Here is a 24,298-nt window from a genome sequence, read left to right on the forward strand (position 1 = left end):
AAATGCAGTTTAGTTAAAAAATAAAGCTGTTTAACCAAACATAACTTTGTTTTTAGGTTAACCCTTAAATAACATGAAACAAGAGTTAAAGAGACAGACCCTTCCTCAAGGAGACGTACATTAAATCAACAAGTGGTATGTTAAGTACTACTTTTTAAAATTTAACTCCAGTTCTCAACTCACCAGAATAAAGTGTCTGGTGTTAGGAAGCCATTGTCCTCTATGGCACAGACACCACAGACTTGGCATATTCTGCCTGGTCCTGCTCTGTGGAGTTTCTCCATCCAGGGACACTGTCCCCTTCAGGAATTCTGTCAGTCACCAGCTGCCTTCCTTCCAAGTACGATCTGAACATAACTTTGCTGCTAGGTCTGTCCTGCCGTGTTTCTCCCTGAGCTAAGCTAAAGTTGAAAGAACCTTACTCCTTCTATAGGTTACCGCCATCCCCAAACCTTCAATCCAAGTTTCTAAACTTCTCGTGACCAGATGCTATCCTTCTAAGTAAATTATTTTGGCAACTACGTCACCTTATTATTCTCTGACTCTCCAACCAGGATAAACCCACTTCTCAGAGGAGTGGCACAAACTCATGATTTTTTTTACCAAATACCTAAAGTAATTTGAAATACAAGATAAGGTTATATGGTTATTTCCTCAAAATGTCATGGATGGGTTTATCCAACTATCACATATGATTATTTCCTAGGAAAGTCACGGACGGCTTTATCACCTCGAAGGATGGGCATTTCTGTTTCCACCTACTGTTCCAGCATCATGCTGAGGTTAGTTTGTGATACCATATGTGAGACTTTTCCACAGACATGGCAGTCGCTGCCCAATTCCTGATGACAGGAGGGCGAGAAGGGACAAACTCATTTCCTTGTCACAACTTTCACATGGCCCCCTCCATCTTCAAGCCAAGTCTACCATCTGTGTCTTGAGTCTCCAGTGCTTACTGGGTAGGGAGTGTGGGGAGGTTGGAGGAAAGCTGAGTGGAAAACAGATTTCACAGAAAAAGCTTATAATCTTGGAGAAAAATAGGGGAAGGCCAGAAATACAAAGGTTTGAATCAAAGAGTGAGATAAATGATCTTCATCAGTGATAGTGTCTCTGCTTCTGAACTTTTATTTAAAAACAAACTTTTGGACAATAAAGAAAACTTTCCTGAAACAACAACAGAAAAAATTCTGTGCCCCATAGTACCTTTGCATATATTTTTTTCCCATTCTATGAATCTGATAAAATTGAAAATTTAAATCTCTTTAAGTTTTTAAAGGAAGCATGAATCACTGCCCTGAAACATCAAGCATAGAACATCCATGGTCCTATATAACTGAACTTGCCATTTAAAATCATTAAGGACAAATTTCCAAAATCCAAGTGAATCTAGCCCCAAAGATCTTTCAGTATAATTGGAAAATAACCCCTTGACTGGCTGTTGACAAGGAAGAACATGGAATCCCTTTGGTTCCATGGAAAGAAAACGAAGAGTATCCCATAGTGGAGGCCAAAGGTGAATAGCATATGCTCTGAAAAGTTTCTAAGCCAGATAACCCCTACCCTTTTCATTTCATGGGTAGTAAATGTAGATGACTATCTTGATCCAGTCCTGGCTCCTATCCAGGTTTCTAGCTTTGTGACCTGGGGGGAGGATGTTTGACTTCTCTATCAGTTCTATTAACTATAAAAATGGGCATAATTATATATGCCTCATAGGGCTGTTGTAAGGATTGAGCAAAATAAGCATATAAATGAGCTAGCTTAGTCCTTGACATGATAGGTGTTTAATGAATAGTAGATTTGTTTTCTCTCAGTTTGCAATATCTAACACTTCTGTATGAAAAGGAGTCCTGATTTAACTAGAAATGTCATTGCGGCCAACTTGTGGGCTGAGATGAGCGCTCGGATGAGAACTCCAAGCAGACTTCTCAACACATGCCTGTCAAGTTTGCAACCAGTCAGATATGGAATTGTGTTTTCCCAGACAGAAGTGGAAAGTTACTCCTACCTCATAGAATTGTGTGAGTAGAACATAAACTTTATAAAACACCTGGCACTAAATAGCATTGCTACAGTACATGTGAGTGTGTCCGGTTGAAGAAATTGTTGCCAGCCACGGGGTCGTGGGGATGTTGTAAATCATAGATGGGAATCATCATTGTTTTCTCTCTCGTATTTAGATCTGTAATCTACCTGAAACTGACTTTTGCCTGTGGCATGAGAAAGAATTCATAATAACTATTGGTTTTAAGGTCAAGACCCTTAGTAGACTCTTCTTGACCCCTGGGTCACTCTCATGACCTTGACCCTCCAAGATAACTGGGTTCCACTGCACTCTGTCTTCTTTCCTTCCTGCTCCCTGTTGACACAGGCCGTCTTCCTATATGTGCAGACATACCGAGCTGGGGAAAAAGAATGCTTATCTGTCTTCCCAAGGCCTGTGTCCTTCATAAAGGATGGTCTTGGAGAATCTCTAAAAGGCTAGAACATAGGTGGAAAAGCATGGTGGGAAGAGCCACAGTACAGCCCACCCTCCTCTTCCAAATCTTCTGTTTGTATAAGCTTGGCAGGAAAGGGTGAGGGATGACACTGAGGCAGCAGAGACAGCTTGGAGACTTCTCTTGGGATCTGGGATCTGTCCCTAGTTGTTTGAGCTCTGATGCCTCTTCCTTCAGCTTTGGATCCCATTTAGCAATTCTTAGGCAACCAGACAAGTTCCACATACCCACATCTCATCACACCAGGGTGGTCTTGCCGGGGAAAGGGGGCAACACAGGAGAGAACTGGGGTCCAAACATAGTGACGCCTGTTAACACTTGCCAGTTTTACCTAAGGCTTTCCCTGCGTGTGCACACTTAGAGACAGGATGAGTGCTGGCGCCCTCTGCAGTGCCGAGTTCCTGGTACCCGGGAGAATATCAGTGATGCAGACGGTGACATTCGGTGTGTGCATCTTACAAGGAGTTCTCTGTCACCTCCCAAAGTTAAAAGCAACAGCAACAACAACAACAACACTGAAACAAAAGTTGCCACGGCTGAACGGCTGGTGATAACGTTCGTTAAAAACAACTACCGCGGTCTGTATGTTGTGGAGGAGCCACGTGGCACCTGGAAAAATTGCATTCTGATATTTGAGGGGAAAAAACAAAAGTTAGAAGGAGAAAGAAAAGAACTCTCCTATCTCAAAAGACACAGATTTTCCCAATTCTGAGAATCTGAATCACAGCCAACTTACAAAGTCCTTTGAAATTAACAGGTTATATTAGCAGAGCTGATACAGCCTTATCTGAAAGTGAGCAAGAACAGCCCCCATCGTGATGGAAAAGCAAAGCAAAAAGCTTCTGAAGCCTGTTACGGCCTGAGCCAGAAGAATTAAGGTCTTTGCACAATATTGTCCCAGAACGTCTCAGAATCCTATATTTTTGTGAGAAACTTGGAAGTCAGATTTTCTTGTGTGGCAGAACACATACCATGGGGATTTCAGAGCCGTGGATGGCCAGGATTTTTACTAAGCAGCAGGAAAAGTTCAGGGCTAAGAACCAAGAATAATGAAGATGTACAGAGAAGTATAGGTGGGGACAGGAGGTGAAGGGAGAAGATCTCAGGATCTTTCCAGTTTCTAATCTCAACCTGAAGTCTAGCCGCTTTCCATTCTATGTACTATGAGGTATATTTAAATTTATTTCATGGCCACCTTTTTAATGAGCTGTCTGGAGCTGGGTTCTCTCACTTTGTACCAAGAATCCTAACAACCGCAGTGAGTGTAGGACATGGCCAAGTGAGCCGAGAGGTGGTTTTCTAGGCACAGGACGCCACACCCCCGACAAAGCTTACTCTGTCCCACGGGTGCTGACGTGTTCCACAAAATTCCTGAACATCAAGTTACACACCAGAGAAGTACGTCAGGCTGGATGTGCTTTGCCTGTGGAGGAAATGGAAGACAGATTGAGCTGGCTGCTCCAAGCAGCCAAGATGTGTGACTTGACTACTCCGCTGTGCAGAAGGCCATGCGACCTGGAGCCAGCAGACTGGTCCTAGTCTAAAACACTCTGCTAACGGCAGCCTAGGTATATTACAATGCTCCCTTAAGAACTTCTGCTCATCCTTACTCAGAGTAACACAGCTAAAACTGTTTTCCAGATCCACTTTTTCCAGTGTTCCAGTAATGAGATGTTCTTCGTACATGAGTCCCAGGCCCAAAGGGACAATTACTTTTCATCTGGATTCATAAGGCCCTAACGATGCTAACATTAAGCACCATATTGTTAGTTCTGTGCAGTCTATATACATTTTTAAGTCACATTTTCCTGATTATATGACCTTGAGCAAATTAATTAAACTCTGGACCTCAGTATACTTTTCTGTAAAACAGATTTAATATGCATTACTTCACGATTGTTGTGAATATTAAGTAAATTTACCAATATAAAGTGCTTTGCACAGTTCCTGGCACATGGTAGGTGTTGAACAAAGATGAGCCTTTTATTATTATTGCTAGAAGTATCTGGCTGCCTCCGTTGACTTTACTCCAGAGGCTGATGACCTCCCTCCCCTTTGTCTAAAAATATTTCAGATGCCACTTTAGCAGTTAGAGATTCATCTCTCCGGGTTGTCAAATAATCTCTTCTGTAATGTAGAAAATTCTAGTTCAGAAATATGAAATACTACCTAATGGTCATTTAAACCTTTTCGAAAATAGTTTTCCAACTAGATCATTTCCTTCTAATATATTTTATTGCAAAGAAGGATGCAATTAACCAATGGACTCTTGAGAGAGATGCAGACTTGCAGAATTGACATGGTGGTAGGCTGATGCCTAATTCTCCAGACTCACCAGGCAGATGAGCTTGTCTCCTCAGAGATACTCAGAGCTCCAAAATCTGAGGAACAGGTGCCTCCCTATCAGGTACATGGATTTTTTCTGCCATCTAGCGGTCAACTTTTGAGGACAACTGCCTTTAAGTGAGCTAAGAAGGCATTGTCCCACCCTGGACAGTGCCCAAGAACCTGACTGGCTTCTAGGAGTTTGACTGTTTTACGTACCTTTTATAAGCGGAATCATGATTTCACAGGTGTACATATATGCCCAAACTCATTTAATCTTACATATTAAATATGTGCAGGTTTTGTGTATCAGTTATATACTTTAATAAAGCTACGTAAGTAACAACAACTCCTGGGCATCATCGTCTTCGGCTTGCACTTTCCAGGGACTGAGATCCCGTATGAGATGGAAAGAAACACAAAGGCCTAGATCTTCAGGGAGGTTAGAGCTCCACACTGGCTGTCTCCAGAGCAATACCTTAGCCACCTGTTCTTTGGGTGGCCTCAGGCTTGCCACTTCCCTTTCCCAATCCACCTTCTCTTCTATCAGATGGGTCACACTATGGATTCCTGCTAGCTCTGATATTTTGGTGTTCCAGTGTCTCTCAGATTGCAAATATTTGTCTAAAGAAGCTTATCTATACTTCATTAATAAAACTAAACTGAGGAGAAAGTATAACATTTAGACAGTTAAATAATTTAGCATTCCTTAGGACAACTCAGTAATAAGGTGGGTAGGTATAATGTTTCTGGCATCATCTTCCTCTTGGAGAAGCTCCTCCTTCTTAATTTCTGCGTAAAGCCTCTTAACTATTGATTCATTTACTCTGAAGTCTGTAGAATGCAAAGAGCAGTGAGTAGGTGGCTTGTTTTTAATATTCAGATATTTTTTGATGAATGCTAGAAAGGCTAATCACACCAATAATACACGTTTATTCATTTGTTGGATTTATTTAACCTAGACTTTTCCATTTGCCAAGACATAACACTGGCTTAATCCCTTCCAAAAATGACTACCATACGTTTTGTAACATTCTACCAACTTCCAAAGTCTCTCCTTTTCCCTTCATCGTTATTCTATTCAATAATTAAGAGACCGGATGGGGTCCTTTGGTGGCTCAGTCAGTTTAGCATCAGACTGCAGCTCAGGTTGTGATCTCACAGTTTGTTAAGTTCGAGAGACTTAGGGCTCGCTGCTGTCAGCGTGGAGCCTGCTTGGGATTCTGTCTCCGTCTCTCTGCCCCTTTCTGTCTCTCTCTCTCTCTCTCCCTCCCTCCCTCCCTCCCTCTCTCTTTCTCAAATATAAACATTAAGAAAAAAAACAAGAAAGAGGAATCTGAAAATAACCAACTACATGAAGATCCCACTGGCTTCCCATTGCTGCCATTATCGCATCCAAACCTGCATTTTGCCATCAAAGCATTCTTTGGGCCCTAGAAAGGACGTTTGTGTGTCACTTCCTCAGTACTCCCATCTCCTGCCAGCTGCAGCACCCTGAATTTTCTTTGGAAAAGTACTCCCTGCTATGACGTGAGTAGTCTTGACTTCACTTCCAAGGCCAGAGTGGATCTTTTTTGGCTTAGGCCACTCTCAGTGATCCTTCTCCTGGCCATAGTGGTTGGTTCAGAGGTGGACATAGGAACCAACCCAAGTCAATGAGATTTCTGGAGGAACTTCTGAGAAATGGACTCTCTCTGATCCGTTCTGGACATAAGCAGGACATATATACCCAAAGAAACTGCTGAAGCCGTCTTGGAATCAGAGGAAAAGAGACTGCTAGAAACTTGTGAGCCCCAACAAAGAAGAGCAAGAAATGGAGAAGGAACTGGAATCCTGACCAGATCATTGGAGCCCTGGACCAAGTATGACCCTAAGCTAGTCTCTCCTTTCTCTTCAGTTAGCCAACAAAGCTCATTTATTATTTAAGCCAGCTTGAATTGGGTTTTTTCCCTTTTGAAGTAATAATGACACCAACAATAATAATTTATAACTCCTATCAACCCCATGCAAAGTGTCCATACATTTTGCAGTAGTCCTCATAGACTCTTTCCTTCCAACTTTACCAGACTAAAGGAAAATATTCAGGCAGAAGGGACAGCGAAGGACCCCAAGTACCCATGAGGTTCCGGGGGAGCTTACTTGGCTGTTAAAAATTGGACCTGAGCATGGGGGAGAAGGCAGAGGCAAGTGTGACCTCAAGGGGACGACCTAAGTCACTTTGGGCCTGACTGCTATTGCCACAACTAGGAGAAGAAATGAGTTTGGAGGAAGGGGATGAAGTTCAGTTTAGAACAATTTGAATTTGAGGATAACTATCCAACTGAGCCTCAAAGGTGTTGACTTGTCTACCATCACCAGGAAACTGGCAGGTCCTTGAGGGCATGGACTGTGCCATCTAACCCCTAGAAGGCCCCAAGGAATATGTGCTCAATTAATGAAGAAATAAATTAAAGCTAAATTATCCAAAAATAATTACAGAACAATCAGGTCCCAATGTCTTCTGTGAGCCTGATGATCATTACGTTTATTAGGAATTCCAAAAAGTTCTGTGGTGCCTGCCAGTGGGAATGATGGTGCGTCCGTGGAAGAGGTAATGCTAAAGCTGTACTTGGAAGATGTAGTGGGAGAAAGGGAGTAGGACATTCTAGACTGGGAGAGGAGCTGGAAGAAGGTGCTCATGCCTCCCTGCCTAATTTGATAATACCACTGTGTTGTGCAGAATTCTATCACTGTTTCAAGTAATGAGAGCACTGGAGTGAAGCAAGTAATAAGGGACCCCATTTCACCTGAAAACTGGAGACCCATCACAGTGACCAGAGAAGTAGAGGGTACCAGAAAGGCATTTTTCTTGGAGAAAAAGGTCACAGGAAGTTAAACAAAAAAAAAAGGGGGGGTGTCCCTGGGTCACCTGGGTGGCTCAGTCAGTTAAACGTCCGACTTGTGATTCCAGCTCAGGTCATGAGCTCACAGTTTGAGTTCAAGCCCCACATGGGTCTCCGTGCTGACAGCGCAGACCTGCTTGAGATTGTCTCTTTCCTTTTCTCTCTGCCCCTCCCCAGTCATGTTCTATCTCTCCTTTCCTCCTCTCTCCTCTCTCCCTCCCCCTCAAAAATAAAAAAAAATAAAGGGTCCCTAACTGCATCTTTCTATCTCCTTCAGCTAAGTCAGGAGACCATTTGGTCTGTCTCTATTGAAATCCAAGGAATAGGAAATAAGGCAGCTGGTGGTGATGTTTTGTGCCTCATTTTCTGATTACATACAAGACGGAGGGAAAAAAAGGGGGGAATTTTGAGCCATTCTGATAAACAAATCCAGAAGCTAACTGCATGGTTTTGTTGCCTTTACCTCCAAAGGAGTTTTTCAGAGAAAAAGTTACAATGAAAATTTCTATTTAAAAAAGAGGAAGAGTCTAACTCCCATAATTGTTTCCAATTTAAGAAAAAAAATATCTTCAAAAGGAAAGTGTTACTTCTAAGCTAGTTGTTCCATATGCATTTTAAAAAGAAAATATGGCACAACCTAAAGCAGCTTTCTGTCAGCTTTTGGAGATTTGCAGGAGAATGATCAAAGGGGCCCTTTCTCTCTGTCTGAGATATATAAACTCTTATCAGTCTCCTCTTAAAAGGCTCTCTGGGTGTAGGCAGTTACTCCTCTATCATAACTGTTTACTCTTACAGGGAATAGAACTCTCACGGCTGGTTTTATGAATGTCTTAGTCATCTGCAAGGAAGTACTTTGAAACATTAGAAAATCCATTCAAATCTTATTTAACTGGTAGCAGGTGACTTGGAAATGATTTTGTGCTCCTTCTTGTTTTCTAATTCTTTGAAGAATGATGATGCTCACCGGCTTCATTACTTCCACAGGGAATCAGATCTGGGATCCAGGGACCTGTGCAAACAGAGGCACCCACCCATCACCATTATGCAGTGGACACCTTCTGAGTCTTGGTGACCAGATTGTGGCCTTGTATTCTGGGCAGGCAGTTCTGAAGGTTGCTCCTGCTCTCGCATTTTAATATGGGCACTAGAATAGAGCAGAGGTGGCGTGGAATAGTGGATGAGGCTTCATGAAGTCTGGAGGTGCACATTCCAGTTCGACTTGACTAAATGCTTCAGCCTTTCTAAGCTTCTTTGTAACTTATCTCTAAAATAGGATAGTGATAGCCATTCCAAAGGAGTGCTGAGGATTAAATGAGATAGTATATATCAGATGTCTCCTATACATGATACACAGTATTGGTTCAGTGAATTATGATTGTTGCCAGTGCCGGGGGGGGGGGGGGGGGGGAGTGGGCGGGGAGGATACTTCTGGCAGTGGTATTATTATAGGATTTTCAGTATTCAACCAATGGAAGAAAAAATTTAAGTGGAATACTCCTTTCCAAATTACCCATGTTGATTTCAAAGCATTACAGTAGGAATGATTAATACAAATAATACAAAATTGCCATTTTTCAGTATGGGATATTTTTGTTGTTTTATATTTTATTAAAGCTAATAGATGCTCATTTTCAAATATTTAAATGATACAGTTGTACCAAGTGGGAAATGAAAGCACCTTATCATTTCATACCTTTCTGCTCTGAGATATGGTAATTATCATTTCAAATCTGTTTGTGTATACATATACAAAGAGTGCTAGGACAAAATCATGAACTTTTCACTCAGCAGTAAGATTTTATTTTGATGTGATGGTGGGCCATTTATTTATTAAAAAAAATTTTTTTAATGTTTAATTATTTTTGAGAGAGAGACAGACAGTGCAAGTAGGGGAGGTGCAGAGAGAGAGGGAGACACAGAATCCAAAGCAGGCTCCAGGCTCTGAGCTGTCAGCACAGAGCCCAATGCGGGGCTCAAACTCACAAACTGCGAGATCATGACCTGAGCTGAAGTAGGACGCTTAACTGATTGAGCCACACAGGCACCCCAATGGTGGGCCATATAATTTCTAGGTCCTCATCTTTGGGGTGGAGCCCACTGGGAACTTTAGATTTTTGATCCAGTTTTTAAGCCAAGAGCAAATTAGGCTTTCAGATTGCTCTAACAGAGGGGTTGTGAGTTGTCTATTATTAAATCACGTCTAATAATCTCAGCATTTCCTGTTGGACTTTACTTATAGAGTAATGCCTTTTGTTGAGGGATAATTTCAAAAAGTTAAAAACACAACTTACATAAACATATGATAAGGATATGCCAACAGTTTAATTAAGTTTGTTAAGAAATGAAGCAATCAATCAGATGATATACCTGTTTCAAAGCAGAATTCAAGGAACAGGAATGTAAAGAGTCATTCAGATGAATGGTGAAATGAATTTGTTAATAGATATAAAACTGGCTAATGCTCTTTAGGACCATAAACTGAAACCTTTGGAGTGTAGATTTCCGGTGAGATAGAAATCTAAAAGTGAACATATTAAATGATATTATCAATGCTCCCATCAAGTAGTAAAGAACAAAATCAAACACAGATGGATCCTCTTAAATAATTGAATAATCCTTGGATGAGACCTTTTAATGATGACCTATGACTTTAAAAAGGACACATTGTCATCTTTTCATTTAAGTTTTGGACATAATTATTATTATTTTTTTTTTGAGAGTGAGAGAGCATGGAGACAGTATGAGCAGGGGAGAGGGGCAGAGGGAGCAAGGGAGAGAGAGAGAGAGAGAGAGAGAGAGAGAGAGAATCTCAGGAAGATTCCACACTCAGCCCAGAGCCTCATGTGGGGCTCAGTCCCATGACTTTGAGATCATGACCTGAGCAGAAATCAAGAGTCAGTTGCTCAGCTGAATGAGCCACCCAGGTGCCCTTGGACGTTAATTATTCTTAAGAATTATTTAAACTTGTTCTTGGTTGTTATGGTCACTGTGTCCCTGTTATCTTGACCCACAAAATCTTCACTTTCTATGTCTTTGATGTCCTTTTCATGTCTTTCATAATTTAAGAAAAAGGTTTTATTAAAAAAACAAGACCTTAAATTTTTTTCATTTACTCTTGTTATCTTCTCAATACATAAAGCAGCAATGGGGAGACTAGTCCCTTGTCACCAGCAAGGTAATTTTATCTTCCGTTGTAGAGCTGATTTCACGTATTTGTAGTGATTAACTATTAAAACTCCTGTTCTCTTACTATTTTTGCATGTTTCCCTATTTCAAGCTTATAGTAAATTCCTCCCATGCTCTATCCTACCCCCAAGACCATATGAGGTGTCTCTTATATGTCCTAATGCACTTGTCACCCTATTATGATACATTTCCCAGCCACCTACCTCCACCAACACACCTTTTTATTAACTTGGAAAATCAGACTGTTCTTGTCTCCTGTTTCCTTAGGGATTGACTTATATTAGGTGCTCCATAAGTAATACCTGAATCAAAGAATGATGTATGGACACTATTCTTATAGTCAATGAAGCAAATGTAAAACTAAAAACAAAAATAATTAATTCAAAACATCCTTCTTCATCTCTCCCTCATAGTTTTCTTTTAATCATTCTACCGAACTTTCTTTGTCACTCATTTTAAACATCATAAAACTCTCCACCTTTTAATGTATTAATTAGTATTTTTGCCTTGACTCAAGACCAGTTGTTCTTCTTTAGGTGAAATATTGAAAAATGGTTAAATTCTGAGTGTCCCAACTCAAAGTTGAACTTAGCTGTTCAAAACCAGTTTTACTGACTATAATTTAATTTCGCTCTATAATAGCTATAAAACAGACTTCTCCCCTGTAAGAGCCAAAAAACATTTAGCACATCATTCTTAATTTTTTAGAAAAGAACTGAATCAAAAGAGTTCCTTATCATATAGCAATTTCTGGTGAGACTAAGACTTTTTTTTTTTGATACTCAAACTAGTGGGTGAAACATTAGACTCCACAGTGACAAGTTGGTGTGTATTACATAGTCAATGTCCCTGTTCGTTTTTGATCCCAGATACATGGTAAATGGAAACAAGCAATGATATTCTCTGGTTGGGCAATACTTGCTCTGCTTGTGAGGTAATCAAAGACCAAGGCTTATTAGGTGAGTCAACAGTAATACTTGCAATACTGAACAATCTCACATCGCCATAATGAGAAATGAATGATGCTATAAAGTTGAAGAAGCAGAAAGATAGCCTTCCCTTATTAATATTAATCATTGGCAGGTAACATAGTGAGTGCTCAGTGAATGCCTGTTAATGCTACTGTTCTCTCTGTTACTATGAAAGCCCTTCTCCCCATCCCCATCTGCCAGGTCTTATATATACACTGACCAGGCAAGAAGGAGTACTGCTTCTAGGATATGGAAAATCAGAAATAGGGTCTCTTCTTACCTTCTTTCAGAAAACGAATGGGAATCAATAGGAAAATAGAGAATAGTGATTAAACCAAAAAAGAAAGGGCAATCAAATTGACAACTCAAGGGGTGTATTAATCAAGGAAAAATGGGAAAATGTGCAGATTACCATTATCTGGAATGATAAAAGAACATCACAACGGATATATCACACATAAAAATAAAATTAGGGAATATTATAAAGAACTTCGTGCTAATAAAGTTGAAAGTGTAGGTGAATTGGACAAATTCCATGAAAGATAAAGATTTCCAAAATACACACAAGAATAATTAGAAATTTAATTACCGCTGCATCAGTCAAGGAAATTGACTTTGTTCACTGAAATTTTCTTACCATCCAAATAAACTTTGCTTCACTACTTAATCTAACAAACTTTTAAGGCAGAAATAATACATTCATTCACAAACTCTAAGAAAAAAGAAGAGAAATGTCTTTTCTTAGGTTATTTTATCAGTGAAAAATTATTATGACACTGAACACAAGAAAATACATACATACATGCACACACACACACACACACCCTCTAACATTGATATTCTTCAGAAACATACACATAAATTCCACAAGAAAATATTAGCAAATTAAATCCAGCAATGTGACTGAAAATTGATTTATCTTTCCAAAAACCAAATAATGCAGTTTACTACATTAACCAAATAAATGGTTAAAGAGAATCCATTTAATTATATATGTAGATGCAGAAAAAAAAATCTAGCAAAATTCAATTTTTTGAGAGAGAGAGAGAGAGAGAGAGAGACAGAGTGGAAGTAGAGGAGGGGCAGACAGAGAATCCCAAGCAGGCCCCAAGCCACCAGCATAGTGCCTGATGCAGGGCTCGAACTCATGAACCATGAGATCATGACCTGAGCCGAAAACCAAGAGTCAGATGCTTAACCAACTGAGCCACCCAGGCACCCCCCAACAGTTATTTTTGATAATATCTCTCAGAAACATAGCAATAGGAGAGAATATCTGTTAACATATTAAAGAAGGTATAATAACACTTTACAACCAACATCATACTTAATAGTGAAAGACTGAATGATTTCTCCTTAAGATAGGCAGCAAGGTAAAGATTTCCGCTCTTATGCCCACCATTATTCAACCCTACTATTCTTTATTGTAACAAAAGTTCTAGTCAGTATATAAGGCAATTCAAAGGAATAAAAGTCATAATGATTGGAAAATAATAAGGAAAACAGTTGTTATTCATGGATGGCAAAATCTTGTATGTAAAATTTCTTAAGAAATCTAAAGAAAAGCTACTATAACCAATACATGAACTTGACTAAGTCACAGGGACAAGAACAATGTAGAAAATTCACTCGTACTCATTTGTATATGACAGGAACAATTACAAATTGAAATTAAAAATTGGGGCGCCTGGGTGGCTCAGTCGGTTGAGCTTGAGCGTCTGACTTCAGCTCCAGTCATGATCTCGCAGTTGACGAGATGGAGCCCCGCGTCGGGCTCTGTGCTGACAGCTCGGAGCCTGGAGCCTACTTCAGATTCTGTGTGTGTGTGTGTGTGTGTCTCTCTCTCTGCCCCTCCCCCACTCACACTCTGTCTCTCCTTCAAAAATAAACATTAAAAAAAAATTTTAATAAAAATCAATACCTACTCAACAGCATAAAAATAAGAAATAGTTAAGAACAAATTTAACAAAATATGTGCCAGACTCATAACACTAAATACAAAACTGCAGAGAGAAATTTTAAATGGTATAATAAATAGAGATAAAATGCTCATGGTTTGAAAGGCTCAATATTGGTATCAGTTTTCCTTAACATAATCTCTAGATTCAAATCATTTCTAGTCAAAAGCCTAGCAGGCATTTTTGACAAGCAGTATCTAAATTGTATATGCTGCAGGCTCTGTATGCAATGGAAATAGCCAAGATGGGTTTAAAAAAAAAAAAAGAATACATCTAAAAGAATAACACTACAAAATTTCAAGTATATCATAAAGCTACAGTAACAAAATGTGGTATTAGCATGAGAATACTTATATAGGTAGTAGAGGAAAATATCCAGAAACAAACTCACACATGTAGGGTGAGTTGATTTTCAACAAAGAGGCTAGGGTAATATAATGGAGAAAGTTGGTCTTCTCAAGAAATTATGCCAGAACAATTGATGTTATATGGAAAATAATTAACTTTTATTCTGTCCCCAGACCACACACAAACGTTGACTTGAAATGGATCTTAAACGTTAGGGCAAAAGTTTATGCCTACAACTTCTAGAGGAAAACAAAACATTTTTACAACCTTGGCATAGGCAAAGAATTCCTATATTATAACAACAACGACAAAAACATGAAAGGTTTAGAAAACAACTTTTGCTTAATTAAAGGAAAATATGTGTATTATTCAGAAGACACTTTAAAGAAAAAAAGCCAGACTAAAAGAAAACAGCGAATATTTTATGCAATAAAATAAAACCATTTATTTAAAATTTATTGAAAAATAAAACAATTAACTTGAAATACATCAATGTAGCTCTGTTTGCCTCGAGATAATTCCAATGAAGAGCCTCACAAAATGTAAAAAGGATGGTGTGTCTGGTGGAGCTCTCATAATGTGTCTGGTGGAGCTCCATATCCCTGGATAGGAAAAATGTGTGTGTGTGTGTAAGAGAGAGAGAGACAGAGAGAGACTGAGAGACCCCTATGGTAGTCAAAATAATGCCCCTCCAAAGGTAACCAGATACTGATCCTTGGAACCTATAAATGTCATATTAAATAACATTATGTATATTAATGTTACAAATGGAATCAAGTTTGTAATGAGGTCACTTAAAAATAGATTATCATGGGGGCGCCTGGGTGGCGCAGTCGGTTAAGCGTCCGACTTCAGCCAGGTCACGATCTCGCGGTCCGTGAGTTCGAGCCCCGCGTCGGGCTCTGGGCTGATGGCTCGGAGCCTGGAGCCTGTTTCCGATTCTGTGTCTCCCTCTCTCTCTGCCCCTCCCCCGTTCATGCTCTGTCTCTCTCTGTCCCAAAAATAAATAAACGTTGAAAAAAAATAAAAATAAAAAAAAAATAGATTATCATGGGGGCACCTGGGTGGCTCACTTGGTTAAAGCCGCTGACTTTGGCTCAGGCCATGATCTCACTGTTTGTGGGTTCGAGCCCCGCGTTGGAGTCTGTGCTGACAGCTCGGAGCCTGGAGCCTGCTTCAGATTCTTTGTCTCCCTCTCTGCCCCTCCCCTGCTCATTTTCTCTCTCTCTTTCTCTCTTTCTCATTCTCTCTTTATCTTAAAGAATAAATAAACATTTAAAAAGTTTTAAAAAATAGATTATCATGGCTTATCAGAGTGGAGCCAATGCAATCACAAAGATCCTTTAAATGTGAGAAAAGACGGCAGAATAGTCAATGTCATACACTGTGATGTGAGATACACTTGACTAGCCATCGCTGGCTTGGAAGATGGAAAGGCACCATGAGACCAAAACTGGGGGCAACCAGCAGTTGGAAAAAGCCAAAAATGAAAAAGAGAAATTCCTCTCTAGAAAAATATTAAAATATCTAGGACATATTCAATTATGTTTTAAAATCTAATGTGATACTGATGAAGGAATGCACAAATAGACAAATTAAATAGAAAATCATTATATAGTCTCAAATACATCTGCAAATTTAGTATATGCTAAAGGTGATATCTCAGTTAAGTATGGAAAAAGAGAACTTTGTAATAGAGGTATTGGGTTAATTGAATATCCATATGGCAAAAATAAAATTATGCTCATGAATCATACTGATACTAAAAGAAATCCCAAATTGGTTAGAGATCTAAATATAAAAAGTGAAATTATGGAAAGAATCATGGTAAAATCTTCTAATACTTGTTAGTAGTGGAAACATTTGCTAACTATGATTCAAATTCCAGGTGCAGTTAATCAAAATATTGTTAAACTGATTATATATTTTTTAACTCAAGATTAGTAAAATGTTATATGAGAAAAATAATTACAATTATACCATGGAGAGTTAATGTTTTTAATATATAGTTTCTAAAAATAGAGAAACAGTCAATAACCCTGTAGAAAAAATAGGACAAGATATGGACAAGTCACAGAAAAACAATGCCAATGGCTCTTACTCCAACCCTATTTCTAGAAGTCACTTGTAAAGACATATATCTATGTCTATACTACCCAAAGCAATCTACACATTTAATGCAATCCCTATCAAATAACCAACAGCATTTTTCACAAAACTGGAACAAACAATCCTAAAATTTGTATGGAACAGCAAAAGACCCCGAATAGACAAAGCTATCTTGAAAAGGAAGAGCAAAGCTGGAGGCATCACAATTCCAGACTTCAGGTTATACTACAGAGCTGTAGTAATCAAAACAGATGATACTGGCACAGAAATAGAACATAAGTCAACAGAATAGAAAAATCCAGAAATAAACCCACAATTATATGGTCAATTAATCTTCGACAAAGCAAGAAAGAATATCAAATGGGGAAAAGATAGTCTCTTCAACAAATAGTGTTGGGAAAACTGGACAGCAAAATGCAAAAGAATGAAACTAGACTACTTTATTATGCCATACACAAAAATCAATTCAAAATGGATGAAAAACCTAAATGTGAGACCAGATACCATAAAAATCTTAGAGCACAGCAGTTAATTTCTCTGGCATTGGCCACAGGACCTTCTTTCTAGATATGCCTTTTGAAGCAAGGGAAACAAAAGAAAAAATAAACTATTGGGACTACATCAAATCAGCAAAGCTAAAAGGCAACCTATGGAATGGAATAAGATATTTGTAAATGGCATATCTGATAAAGGCTTAGTATCCAAAATATATAAAGAACTTCTAAAACTCAACACCCAAAAATCAAATAACCCAATTAAATATAGGCAGAAGACATGAACAAACATTTCTCCAAAGAAGACCTACGTGTGGCCAACAGACACATGAAAAAGTGCTCATCATCACTTATCATCGGGGAAACGTAAATCAAAACTCCAATGAGGTATCACCTCACACCTGTCAGGATGCTAAAATCAACAACACAGGAAACAGGTGTTGTTGAGGATGTGGAGAAGGGGGAACCTTCTTGCACTGTTGGTGGGAGTGCAAACTGGTGCAACCACCGTGGAAGATAATATGAAAGTTCATCAAAAATTTAAAAATAGAACTACCCTACAAATGAGCCATCACACTACTGGGTACCCAAAGAATACAAAAGCACTGATTCAAAGGGATACCTGCACCCCTACGTTTATAGCAGCATTATTCATAATAGCCAAGATATGGAAGCAGCCCAAGTGTTCACTGATAGATTAATGGACAAAGAAGATGTAGCATGTATATTATTCAGCCATAAAAAAGAATGAAATCTTGTCATTTGCAACAGCATGGATGGAGGTAGAGACTATAATACTAAGCGAAATAAGTCAGAGAAAGTCAAATACCATATGATTTCACTCATGTGTGGAATTTAAGAAACTAAACAAATGAGCAAAGGGAAAAAAAGAGACAGAAACAACCAAGAACCAGACTCTGAACGGTAGGGAACAAACTGATGGTTACCAGAGGAGGGGTGGAGGGATTCCAGGTGAAATAGGAGATGGGGAATAAATAGAGCCCTTGTCATGGTGAGCACTGAGTGGTTAAAATAAAAAATGTAAAAATACGCTTAAAAAATAAAGACACCTTGTTAAATACAAGAAAAGATGCACGTATTTTTTTTTCCGATCTTTATTTTAGAGAGAGAGTGCAACTCAGGGAGAGAGGCAGAGGGGGAGAATCCCAAGCAGGCTCCACACTCAGCGTGGAGCCCAACGCGGGGCTCGATCCCACGACCCTGGGTTCATGACCCAAGCTGAAATCATGAGTCAAACACTCAACCCACTGAGCCACCCAGGTGCTCCAACAAGATGTATTCCCACAGAAAACTGTTGAAAGAACCAATTATTAGGAAATGGTTGGATAATCCAGGGCCTATCAACACAGAGTACTATACAACTGTATAAAGAATGAGGCGTATCATGAGGTATGCCCGAAAATAAAAATGGCAAGATGACCAAAGCTATATTTAGTGCACCACAATGGATGTGCTTATGTCTGTGCTTTTTCTTTTAAATTTTTAAGTAGGCTCCACACCCAATGTGGGGCTTGAACTCACAATCAAGAGACCAAGCCTCACGTGCTCTACTGACTGAGCCCACCAGGCACCCCTTGTGTCTGTGCCTATAGGTATTTCCATTAAAGGAGCAACAGGAGGATAAACCACAACATAGTAAATTGAATCATGGTGGGGGGTGTAGGGCAAGTAGCAGAGAAGAGAGCTGCGGGAAAGGAGTTGAAATTGAATGAGTGAATAAGTTTTGTTTGGTAGATTTGGTATTGCAGGTGACTTTGTTTTCTTAAAATCCTAATGCAAATTTAAATTGTATAAAGGTCCTAAATATATTTCTTTTTTTTTTTTTACACGTTTATTCATTTTTGAGAGAGAGAGACAGACAGAGTGTGAGCAGGGGAGGGGCACAGAGAGAGGGAGACACAGAATCCGAAGCAGGCTCTAGGCTCTGAGCTGTCAGCACAGAGCCCAACGCAGGGCTTGAACCCACAAACCATGAGATCATGACCTGAGCCAAAGTCGAATGCTTAACCAACCGAGCCAGCCAAGCACCCCATGGTCCTAAATATATTTAAAAATAAAACAAAGGTGTCTGTTGGTTTTCTAGGGATGCCATAAGAAAGCACCATAGACTGAGTGGCTTAAACAACAGAAACTTATTTCCTCACAGTTCTGGAGTCTAGAAGTCCAAGATCAAGGTTTCAGCAAGGTTGTCTTATTCTGAGAGTATGTCCTTAATTTATAGATTGCCACCTTCTTTTTTTATGTTCACATGGCATTCCTTCTATGTGTGTCTGTGTCCTAACGTCCTCTCATAAAAGTACCAGTCATATCAGATTAGGGTCCACCCTAATGACCTCATTTTACCTTAACTCCCTCTTTAAAGACCCTATCTGTAAATACAGTCACATTCTGAGGGACTGGGGGTTATGACTTCAACATGGGAATTTTAGAGGGACACAGCTCAGCCCAAAATACTGACCAGGAATGGATCAATTTGGTGGCTCTTTGAATAACCATACAGAGAGATTCCAAGTGACAGTGCGTGCAATAATCACACAGTACCTGCCTGGTTGATATGCCTGAAGGATGAAAGGAAATGCAGATGAGAGAAAAATGATTCCAGCTAATACACCCACTTATCAAATTGTACCTCCCCAGTGGATATGCTCTAGGGCGAAAAGGAAATGCAGAGGGCTATTTATCCTTCCTAGTGCTAGGTGTTCTGCAGAAGCCACGGGACACCTTGGCTCAGACTGACAGAGGTAAGGCATTTTAGACGTAGAACATAGACTTCATGCATCCAGGAGCTAGATCCAATCTTTCTCAGGCCCTTAAACATTAAGGGAGATAAACAGTCATCCGAAGTTATCCCAGTTTCTGTCTAGAGGTGGATGGAGGAGCTGGGCTAGAAGTTTATGCTGTAATTTATGCCCTGTGTTCCCTAGGGCCCAATCATGGATCCTTCATTCCTGGTAATCTTTCCTTTGCTCCTGGCCCTGTCAACACCTTGCAACGCTTGTGATTGTAAAATTCAGCACCCTCAGACATATTACTGCACATCAGATGTCGGTGAGTCTAAGGGGACACCTTAGAGAAGTCTCCACCAAGGAGCTCTCACCATAGGGTGTAGAAATGCAGAGGTGGGGGAGCTCAGAGGTGGGTGATCTGATCAATGCCTTCATGAGACTTTGGATGTGGGAATCCTAGAGGAATGAAGCTACGGGCCCCTGACCCATTTCTTCCTCCTCCCAGTCATATTAGCTGATATACAAGGACCAGGAAACAGCACCGTGACAAAACAAGGATTCAGAGTCAATGTCATTAAGGTAAACTCAGTACCTCCTTTCTTCTTACCTCCTTTCCTCAAAATAAGCAAGACTATCTGCTCTTGCTGAGAGATTTGGATGGTTTCTGGAGCCTAGCAACTTCTATGTAAACCTAAGGTCCTAGTCACTCTTTCCCTCCCATTGCGGGTCCTCAAGGCTCCCAGAGGCATCCCAACAATCCACGAGATCTACTCACCCATCAGTTGGAGAGACTGTAGTTACAGGCTGAGGACCAATCAACAATCACTATTACTTATCGCAGGTGAGCATCCCTGTCCACATACAGCCCCTCAACCTTGCTACCTCCTCCTAAAAGGACCACCTGACTTCTGCAGCTAACCCCACCAAGGACCAAGGGCCCCATTATCATGATCTGACAGACTCTTCCTGGGGCAATGCTGGACCCTCATTCATGGCTGACTCTGTACCAGCCTCAGGAGTTCTAGACCCTCTGGTCTGACTTCCCAGGGGATATGCATACATGGTATACTAACTCAGGCCATGCCCCCCCATCACTGCAGGCTATCTGAGGGGGGGCACATTGCGCTTCACAAGATGCCATCTGGTCTATTTCTGGTACCGGCTCACCAGAGAGCAGAGGCTAGGTTTTGAGGCAGCATACAGAACAGGATGCAAATGTCAAGTGAGTAGCCAACCTGGTGATTTTTCTCTGCAGCCCAGGCACTGCTCTTGTCCCATGTCCTTGTTCCCAGATCTTCCTCCCTGCTGTCTCCCTCTGGATGACCCTTGCTCTTTCACCTTCCTTCCATTCCTGACCTCTTCCCACTGTTTCCTTTCTGTCCTTTCCCTCCTCACTGCTCCCTTTAGCCTCTCCTTGTTGACAGACCCTTGTTGCCCTTGTCGGTCCAGGATGGAGTGTATGAACAGGAAGTGGGCAGTTCTGTATCTCCCTCCACACCTAGGTTCAGCCCTGCCTCCACTGCTGGCATTCCTGCCCTCAACCTGACTTTGGAGAGTGTGTGTGGAAACAAAAAGACTGTAACTACAAGGTATGGGAAGGAAACCATTCCTTGTTCTCCATGTGTGTGCCCTCCATGAATGGGTACTGTGAATGGACCCGCATCCAGATGAACTATCCGTACCAAACCTCGGCTCCAGTGACCTCTGTTCACTAGGCCCGAAATCATATAATAGAGTTTAATATTCTGTCTCCTGGTCTGGCTGCTGTTAACAGAACTGAGTTAGTTTTGTACACCTCCACTGAATTGTACACTTAAGTTTTGTTTACTTTCTGTAAGTAGTGTATGCATCAATAAAACTTACAAAAACAAATCCCAAGTTGATAAACCACCCTGATGACAAATTCCCTTTATCTTCTCTGTTCATCAATTATCTTTTATTTCTTCTTCATCCAGCAACCTCATGCCAGACTCTAATCCTTCTTATTCCACAATTCCTGACATTTCCTCATCCTCTCAAAGCAAGAGCCCTGGGTCCAAACAAAGGGACAGATCCAGATCCAATGTGACCAAGGTCACACTCCACCTGACACACCCTTAACCTTCCCCAGATGATTTGCAGAACCATAAATCACAGGAGAAAGGATATTCCTTGTTCCCACAGAATTAAGACTCACTTGCAAATATAAACATTGTTCCTTGTCATATTAAAATTCTGAAAATAAAAGACTTTTAAACTTTTATAAGAACACAAAAGGCAATATTTTTAGGACTTCAAATCACAAAAGTTCCAAAATATATGAAGGAAAATGTTGATAAATTCCACTACTCTAAAATAAAATATCTTTCCCCAAATAAACCAAAGTACCATAAACACTATAAAAATATAAGATACAGACATAGATTGGAATTGGAAAGGATTTACAGCTTTATGATAAAAATTAGGTCTGAAGAGTGTTTTGGGGAATTGGTTGAAGTTTCCCTTTGAACATAATTTATGAACTTAAAAATTTCCCAGAGTCCTACCAAAAAGAGTGTCTTCTCTGTGTTATTATTTAATTTAATTATGTATTTTATTAATCTAATTTTATTTTGTTAATTATTTTAAATTTTGGGATCATTTTGGATTTACAGAGGAAGGTACCAAGATAGTACAAAGAATTCATACATATTCTTTACCTAGTTTGCTCTAATGGTAACATCTTATGCAACACTGGTATATTTGTTAAAGCTAAGACATTAACATGAGTACAATACTATTAACTAAATGACACTTTATTCAGATTTCTACCACTTTTCCCTCTTTTTTGTGCCAGAATCTAATCCAGGATACTGCAGAAATTAGTCTGGTCTGTGACAACTTTTTTTTTTTTTAATTTCTTGAAGTTTATTTATTTGTTTTTGAAAGAGAGAGAGAGAGAGAGAGAGAGAGAGAGAATCCCAAGCAGGCTCTGGGCTGACAGATGGGGGCTCAAACTCATGAACCATGAGATCACGTCCCAAGCCGAAATAAGAGTCGGATGCTTAAATGACTGAGCCACCCAGGCACCCCTGGTCTGTGACAACTTCTTAATGGAACTTCATTTTCAGTGACCTGGAAGTTTTACAGTGTACTGGTGTTCTGGAGACTCCCTCAATTTGGATGTGTCTGTTGTATTTTCATGATCAGACTGGGGCTGTCGATTTTCAAGAATAGCACAAAGAGGAAATACTTACTCTCATTGCACTGTATCACAAGTACCTAGCCTTGATATTACATCACTGATAGTGTTAACAATGATCACTTGGTTAGGCTGGGGTCCGCCTAGTTTCTCCACTGGAAAGGCACCGTTTTTCCTTTTTATACTCTTCGCCATGTCCCATTGGTTTTTAGTTGAATAATGGAATTTAGAAAATCGTATCTGGACACGGGTTCGTCATTGCTACTGGGGTGTCACTGCTTCCAGGCCTTCTCAGTAGACAGAACTAGGAAACATATGTATGCATATGAATTTAAGTATATCCACATGGTTATAACTATGACCCTTTCTCTCAATATATATTAAAATAAACCTGAGTTTCATACTAATGCCAACTACAGAATAATATAGTGCTCATTATAGCTCTCACCTATTGATTATTTGTACCTTTTTTTTCTGACAATAGGAAACTTGACTTTTATTTTATTATTTGTTCGAACCTAGTATATATGTAAAGTAGTTTCAGCATGTACCCCTGTAGAGTAAATTTACCAATATAGTACCAGGTTTATGTAGTTTTTAACATAAATCCACTCATTCAAACTCACATGCACACAGTTTCTACCCTAAGGCCCCAAAGGGTCCCAAACACACCTGGGTCCATTCTGGGAAAGGAGGCCCTAGGGGACATGGTGCAGACTCAGAAATCTGGGTGAACTTACATGCATTGCCAGGAATAAAGACACCGCCTGATATTTCTACATCTACAATCCCAACCTAATTGATCCCGACCCCCAATTTCAACCTTCCAGTGAGCAGGTCTTCCCATTTAAAACTCTCAGAGAAACATAGATCTCCTGGCAGAAGGTCAAGAATGTAAGTAGACATGGTTATGGTTAATAGGTACAGAAGAGGCTGCCAAATCCACGTACCAATTGTCTGCGATCTCGCTCTCCCTGGAGTTCAACCAGTGACCTTGGAATCAGAAGAGAATTCTAGAAAAGAAGACTGTGGAAAAAATGGCACAGACTTAGGGAACCAAATGGGAACAGGAAGGTTTTCTGTGCCTATCAGGCCACACACACATGTGCACACACACACACACACACACACACACACACACACAGTTACAAAAATGTTTATAAATATTTGTGTATATGTAGGTGACATATATTTCCTAGGAAGCTTTATCTGCTGAGAGACTAAATGAAATGAAATTTATCAGTTGCATAGGGAATAGTTTCTTACATAGGGCACAAAAACCAGAAAGTATAAAAGACAAAGTGATAAATTGTGCCTCGTTAAAATTTAAAACTTTCATTCTTCAAAAGCTGCAATTCCAAAAATAAGAGAATGAGCCCCAGAGAGGGGAGTTAAATGCAAAACACATATATCTGACAAACATGCTATATCCAGAATATATTAAAAGAAAAAAAAACTCTTGCTACTCAAAAGGAAAAATAACAATAAAAATGAGCAAAATGTCTGAATAGACACTTCATAAAGCATGATACATGGGATGCTCAGTCAGTTAAGTGGCCAACTCTTGATTTTGGCTCAGGTCATGATCTCACAGTTGGTGGGTTTGAGCCCGGCATCAAG

The 24,298-nt window shown here is 39.9% G+C and overlaps 1 protein-coding gene across 1 annotated transcript; it reads left to right on the forward strand.

Moving 5' to 3' along the window:
- The first annotated feature begins 19,194 nt into the window (after nt 1-19,194).
- Nucleotides 19,195-21,390, forward strand: LOC123579481 (metalloproteinase inhibitor 1-like). Its single transcript, XM_045443607.1, has 6 exons — nt 19,195-19,533; nt 19,717-19,840; nt 20,024-20,100; nt 20,248-20,359; nt 20,619-20,740; nt 21,021-21,390. The coding sequence occupies exons 2-6, from the start codon at nt 19,726-19,728 to the stop codon at nt 21,231-21,233; spliced, it is 639 nt and encodes a 212-aa protein (XP_045299563.1). The 5' UTR covers nt 19,195-19,533; nt 19,717-19,725; the 3' UTR covers nt 21,234-21,390.
- Nucleotides 21,391-24,298: the final 2,908 nt, after the last annotated feature.

The sequence above is a fragment of the Leopardus geoffroyi genome, chromosome E2, assembly GCF_018350155.1.
Source record: "Leopardus geoffroyi isolate Oge1 chromosome E2, O.geoffroyi_Oge1_pat1.0, whole genome shotgun sequence".
In the NCBI taxonomy this organism is placed as follows: domain Eukaryota; kingdom Metazoa; phylum Chordata; class Mammalia; order Carnivora; family Felidae; genus Leopardus; species Leopardus geoffroyi.